General features: G+C 48.2%; 1 protein-coding gene across 1 annotated transcript in view; it reads left to right on the top strand.

The window, feature by feature from the left end:
• Positions 1 to 803: 803 nt before the first annotated feature.
• The window catches only part of Itgb3 (integrin subunit beta 3), a 53,895-nt gene continuing 48,698 nt past the window's right edge, over positions 804 to 6,000 (top strand). The window contains exon 1 of the mRNA XM_047547287.1: positions 804 to 1,006. Within this exon, the coding sequence (XP_047403243.1) occupies positions 916 to 1,006 (91 nt within the window). The 5' untranslated portion in view covers positions 804 to 915. The remainder of the gene's footprint in view (positions 1,007 to 6,000) is intronic.

Below are 6,000 nucleotides of genomic sequence, written 5' to 3'. Positions count from 1 at the left end.
CTTCAATTCTTTTTTGAAGCATGCCTCAGGTCTTGTTTTTTATTACCATCAGAGCTGCCTATTCTAGTAGGCTGCAGAGTCACTTTCTGGTGGTCTTCTGCTTTCAGTCCTAGTATTTTACCCCTCTTGAGCTTCTAGAGGTTTCTAGCTTGGGGAAGATCCAGGGACCCCGGAGGAGAAATTGGAGTAGGGGATGGAGAGGGGGGTGACCTAAGAGGAAAATATAATAAAACTTTTAAAGACTACAAGTTGGAGTTTGTTGAAAATAAAATGACCGTGTACTGAAACATTTATCAGACAACTGATATATATGTGCAGGCATTTGTAGAGAGAAAGCCTTCACCGGCCCGATGTGTCTCCAAGACGCTTACATTCTACCAAAGTAGCCCAAGGCGGAGAAAGTTAGTGAATAATAAAGGACTGAACGGGTGCAGAGAAGTCATTCAATAGTTGTCAGTTGAATGAAGGCGCGAATGAATGATACTCGAAATACTAAGACCAAGTGCCCCAGGAATCCAGGTGAAATTGCCCCGTGGGTGTCCCCGAAGGAGGTGAGACTGGAAGTGTCCAGGGAGCGGCCACAGGCTCCTGGCCTTTCTGAGCATACCAAGAGTCCAGGCGGCAACCGCGGGGACCGGGATGCGCTCGCGACCCCCTCCGGGCGCCGCCTCGCCTGGTTAGCTGACAGGCGGATCCTCGTGGGCGGAGGCGAGGCCTCGGGAGGGGAGCCGCGGTTTCCCACCGCCCTCTTTCAGGCTTAGGGTCCAGAAAAGGGCCCGAGGGGAGGAAGCGCGAGTCCGCGTCCCGCCCCATTGCGTCCCACCCACCGCGTCCCCTCCCCTCTAGCTGCGGGAAAAGCGGCCGCGGACGCGCGTCTAGCTGTGGGGCGGGCGGAGCGCGGCGGCGGAGGACACCATGAGAGCGCGGCGGGGGCCTTGGCCCTGGCCGCTCTGGGCAGCTCTGCTGGCGCTGGGGGCGCTGGCGGGCGTCGGCGCGGGGGTCGGAGGTGAGTGAGTGCGCCAGGGGACGCAGCTCTCCTGGGTCCTGCACCACTGCAGACCCGGGAGGGCGGGTCTCGAGTTTCTCAGTCTGAGTGCGCGGCCCTGGCTGGGGTCATCGGAGCCCGGAGCTGGGGACCTTCCTGGCCCGGAGATGGCAGGGCCGAGAAGTCCCTCGTGCCTGGGGGCGGGTCCTCCCGGACGCCGCAGGCTTCATCCAGGTGGGACGCCTCCCCTGAGCGGTCTCCGTGTGCGCCGCGCGGGTTCCGCATCTCCGAGCCCTGCGTTCAGCGGGAGTTGCGCGCGTTGCGGGCGGTAGCGACTCGGGACTGACAGGCGCATCGGAGGCTGGATGGACCTGTTCCCGCGTGTTGGTGGAGGGAAGTGCCTCTCGGTGAGGGTGTACGCGCGCACTCGCTTGCCAGTTCCTTTTTCTCTGTGTAATTTCCCCCCCAAGTTTTTTAATTTAGCGGCTCCCCCACGGGAGGGTTTTGGCGCAGGATGAAGGCTCAGCTCCCTCCAAAGTTCCCGGTGGCCAATACAGCTTCTGTGTCTGATAGACCTCCCACCCCAAAAGTCTCTAGGGTAGCGGAGAGGCACGCCAGGGGCTTGGATCCCTCGCTTTGTTTCTCCTGCTGCGGCCACACCATCAGCTGCCCATCAGCAACGACAGTCAGCGTTGGCTTCGCTGGTGGGAGCCCTTAGTGATTTTGCTGTAGGTGGAGAAACTCTTGGCTCCTGGTTGGCTGGGGCTTTCCCTACCGCAGAGGACGCGCAAGAGTGCACATATGTACTTTAAAAGAATACAGTAGTACTCATAAACAAATTAGACTCTGCAGACGGGAGTCTTTAAAAGGGTAAGGCTTATTAAGTCCATTTCAAATATAAACTATTCAAAAATATTTTGGCGATTGCCTTCAAAACTCTTCACTGTAGGTGTAGACATACGTAGATTCTGAACAGGACAAAGATGTCTCCAAGGACTTGTGGTGGTTCTGTGGAGCGGCATTTAAGTTGTTATCGCTGAAGCTTCCCGGTGACAGAGGTGAAAACAGGCCAGCTGATCTCCAGCTGCAGAGAACAGCCTGACCACCATGGAACAGAAATCGGAATTTCCAGCATTCGGCCCTGGAGTTACTAGAGCCTAGGTCTGCTGCTGCTGCTGGTTGTTGATGTGGAGATGGAGAAATCCACAGGTCACCTCAGAATTGCCTGTTTTCATGAACTTAAAACATTTTAAAATTTATTACTTCTAAATTTTTAAACTGACATATAAGAAAACTGTGTATGTTTATGTACCGTGTACATGTGTATGATGTGTAATGATCACATCAAGGTAATTAGCATTTCCTTGTGTGCTGGGAACCTTCCAACTCCTCTTAGTTATTTTGAGATATCTAATATATTTAAAACATTTTGTGATCTTATTTTTATAGCCACAGCTTTCTAAATTCATTTCTGAGTCTAATCTTTATATTTTTACAGTTTCAGAAGAAAATAGTGAGGAAACATAAGATAGTGCCTTGGGGCTGGAGCTGTGTAGAGCGCTTGCCTAGATTGTGTGGGGCACTGGGTTTGATTCTCAGCATCACATAAAAATGAATAAATGAAATAAAGGTATTGTGTTTATCTACAACTAAAAATTTTTTTAAAATGATAGTGCCTAGCACAGTGTGGCTCAATGTTAGTGAGATGACGAGTATGTATGTGTTTTTGGTGTCTCTCCCTCCCTCTCTCCTACCTCTCCCCAAACCCAAAATAACTCATGTGGATCTGGTTCACACAGTTGTAATGATCCACACAGGACACACTGCACCTGCATACCTAAGTCTAAGCAGTGTTGAAGAGCAGGGGCTCTAGGGACAGCCTAACAGAACAATCGGCCCCCTGTAAAAGCAGTTTTAGTTACATTTACATCCTCCACCCCAATGTTGGTGGCAGACATCATTAGATCCCTGGTGAAGCAAATGGTGGGATGACAGCTGAACAGTAGTGTGAGAACATACAGTGTTGAAGGGATACAGAAAGAGCAGAGTAGGGGTGGGGTGGAACGGAGAGGCTGCCCAGAGGAAGAGATTCTGGTATGGGGAGAAAAGAGGTTCTAGGGGTAACAGTGAGTTTCAGATTTTTTTTTTTAATTATTTTTTTTAGTACTGAGGATTGAACCCAGGGCCTCATGCGTGCTAGTCAGGCCCTCTGTCACTGAGCTAAATCCCTAGCCTGGGTTTCAGATTTCAACTACGAAGATAATCTCTTTAGTTTTACCAAAGAAATATTGGATTCTGTGGCTTCCTCATAGTTTGAGTTTTGTTCTAACCTACCGAGTTCTGGGCTGAGGTGCTTATTTCTCTTTTAGGTTTGTATCTTGGAGCCTCTCCAACTCAAGCCCTCTGTAGGAATCCTCAGGGCCTGGAGAGACTTGGGAGAAAGGCTTGTTGGCTAGGGAAAGGGACAATTATGGTTTAAGCAAGTAGGATGTAGGTTTAATTCTTGACTTTGCCTCTGATTGCCCATGTGACCTTAGATGAATTACTAAATCTCTCAGGTTCTTGGTTTCCTCATCTGTAAAGCAGAGAAAGCAATACTTCTGTGATTATGCAGAATAAATGTAAACAGAGGTACAAAGTAAGTATTTAGTAAATGACAGTATGGTTGTTATTGTTCTTCCTATCCATGTGTATCTACCATGTATTGGAGGTAAGAGCTGTGGTGGTTTCATGCATGAGTGCAATCTGGGCTTCCAGCATGAGACTGACGGGGTCCCTTTTTCATACCTATTTGTCAGCAAGTCCCTCTTTCTTTCATCCCTTTTTTCTTTGGTGGCATGGCATATCTCAGCTCCTCAGGTCCAGCTAGAATCCACAGATGAGACCAAGGAGAGAGGTCCAAATACTTGCTTCATCCAGGAGAAAACCTCAAGTCTGTCTCTGGGAAGAGAGGAAGGTAAAACATGTTCACAAGGCTTCAATCTCAACCTGGAGAGGGACATACCTGGCACACGGGCAGCAAAATGAGTGTCTAGGGAATCCTATGGAAAGGCATCTAGAGGTGATGTGACTCACTTTAAGAAACCCAATATTTAAATACTTGCATTCCTTCATAAAATATCCTCAAGTGCTCCACTTGGACATTCTGGAGGTATTTATTTGGTGTGTGTGTGTGTGTGTGTGTGTGTGTGTGTGTGTATGGCTGGGGTTTGAACCCAGGGCCTCGTGCATGCTAAACACACGCTGTACCAATGAGCTCCAACCCCTGGGTGTAAGATGCAGCCGAGGCCTTGCACCAGTACATAATTTGGACCTCTACTAATCTGAGGGTGCTGGAAACTCAGGGGACCCTTGGTGAAGCGTCTGCTTTTTGTCCTATTTTGGGAAGAGCCCCCAAAGAGGGCACCATTCTCCTTTACTCCCCTCAAACTTCTGAGTGTGAGAAAGGTGAGGAGTGGTAGAGGTTCCCGGGGTCGCCCTACGCTGGGACCAGGAGGCGACAGCGTGAGAAGGGGGACCTAGATGTGACTGCAGAGGTTCTTGACAGAAATTCTTCCTCTGCAACTCCCCAGCCCACTCAGGATCTCTGGTTATCATTTCCTCCCAGACTCAGGAATCCTGCCCTTGTTGGCAGGAGTGGCCGGGAGACGTGCCCACAGCAACCACTACTCGTGACTCAGCAGACAGATAATTAACTGGGGGAATGACTTCAGGGTTGAACCGCTTGGCTTACCCCATGCCTCTGCTTCACCCCATGCTTCTTCTTCCTTTTCCTAAGCTTGGTCCTCCCGGAGTGGGAATGATGGTGTGCCTGCTGCATCCAGGTCACCAGTGGAAATGAAGAGGGAGCAGGGGAATGACACTCTGTCTAGGGAAACCGCCTGTTCTCTTGTATAAACTGCTGGCATTTATTGAAACTTGAGACTCTCCCGTAAAATTGGTAAAGTCTACCTTTCTCTCTATGCATACAGCAACCTCAGAAACACCAGTTTTAAAAAAGATACCAGGTTTATTGAGGTATTGTGCCTGTGCTGTAAAATCTGCCCTTTTTCGATGTGCAGTTCTGAGCATTTTGACAAATGCCTGCAGTCAAGCAACCACCGCCACCGTCATCTAGATACAGAATATTTTCACCACTCTGAAAAGTTCCTTCAGCTGCTTTGTAATCAGTTCCCTATCTTTGCCCTACTCCCTGGCAATCTCTGATCTGTTTCCTGTCCCTACAGTTCTGTTTTACCGAATGTCATTTAAATGAAATCATAGAGTGTGTAGCCTTTCAAGTCTGGCTTCTTTCACTTATCATAATGTGTTTATGATTCATCAACGTTGTTGCACGTATCAGTCACTCTAGAGGTTACCCCAGGCTATTCCGTCTTCCTCGGTTGTTGGGACAGTTACCCTAAAAACGGTCGGGCTAGGCCCATCAAACCCTGGAGTGCCGTTCAGTTTTCAGCTTGTAGACTTTCTAATTGAGTAGATGCATTGGGGCTGTGGTTAAGTCCTTAGATTTTTCTAACTGCCAAATAGTTAAAGATGAGGATTTTGCAGCAATGAACAGTTTTATAATTCTTGATCCTAAGAGCAACAAGCATTTTGTGGCCAAAGGTAGGATGTCCTGATCCTTAAAAGTTGCAAAGTAAACCTGGGGCTATATTCTACTTTTCAAATTTTTGATAGCATCTCCAAAGAAAGAACCCACTCAAAGTCTTTCTGTTTTTCTGTCATGCTTCCACAAAGAGACTGCTCCCTCCCTCCCTGTTTTCTCCCTTAAATTTTGTTTTTTTAAAATTTATTTGTTCTTTTTAGTTATACATGACAGTAGAATGTATTTTAACATATTATACATAGATGGACTATAACTTCCCATTCTTGTGGTTGTATATGATGCGGAGTTTCACTGGTCGTGCATTCATATATGAACACAGGGAAGTTATGTCCGATTCATTCTACTGTCTTTTCTATTCTCATCCCCTCTCCCTTCACTTCATTCCAGTGAACTTCTATCCCCCCCTTAT

Source organism: Sciurus carolinensis, chromosome 3 (assembly GCF_902686445.1).
Source record: "Sciurus carolinensis chromosome 3, mSciCar1.2, whole genome shotgun sequence".
Taxonomy (NCBI): Eukaryota; Metazoa; Chordata; class Mammalia; order Rodentia; family Sciuridae; genus Sciurus; species Sciurus carolinensis.
Note: the sequence above shows the minus strand (reverse complement) of the source record. Positions and strands in the feature narration are given on the sequence as shown.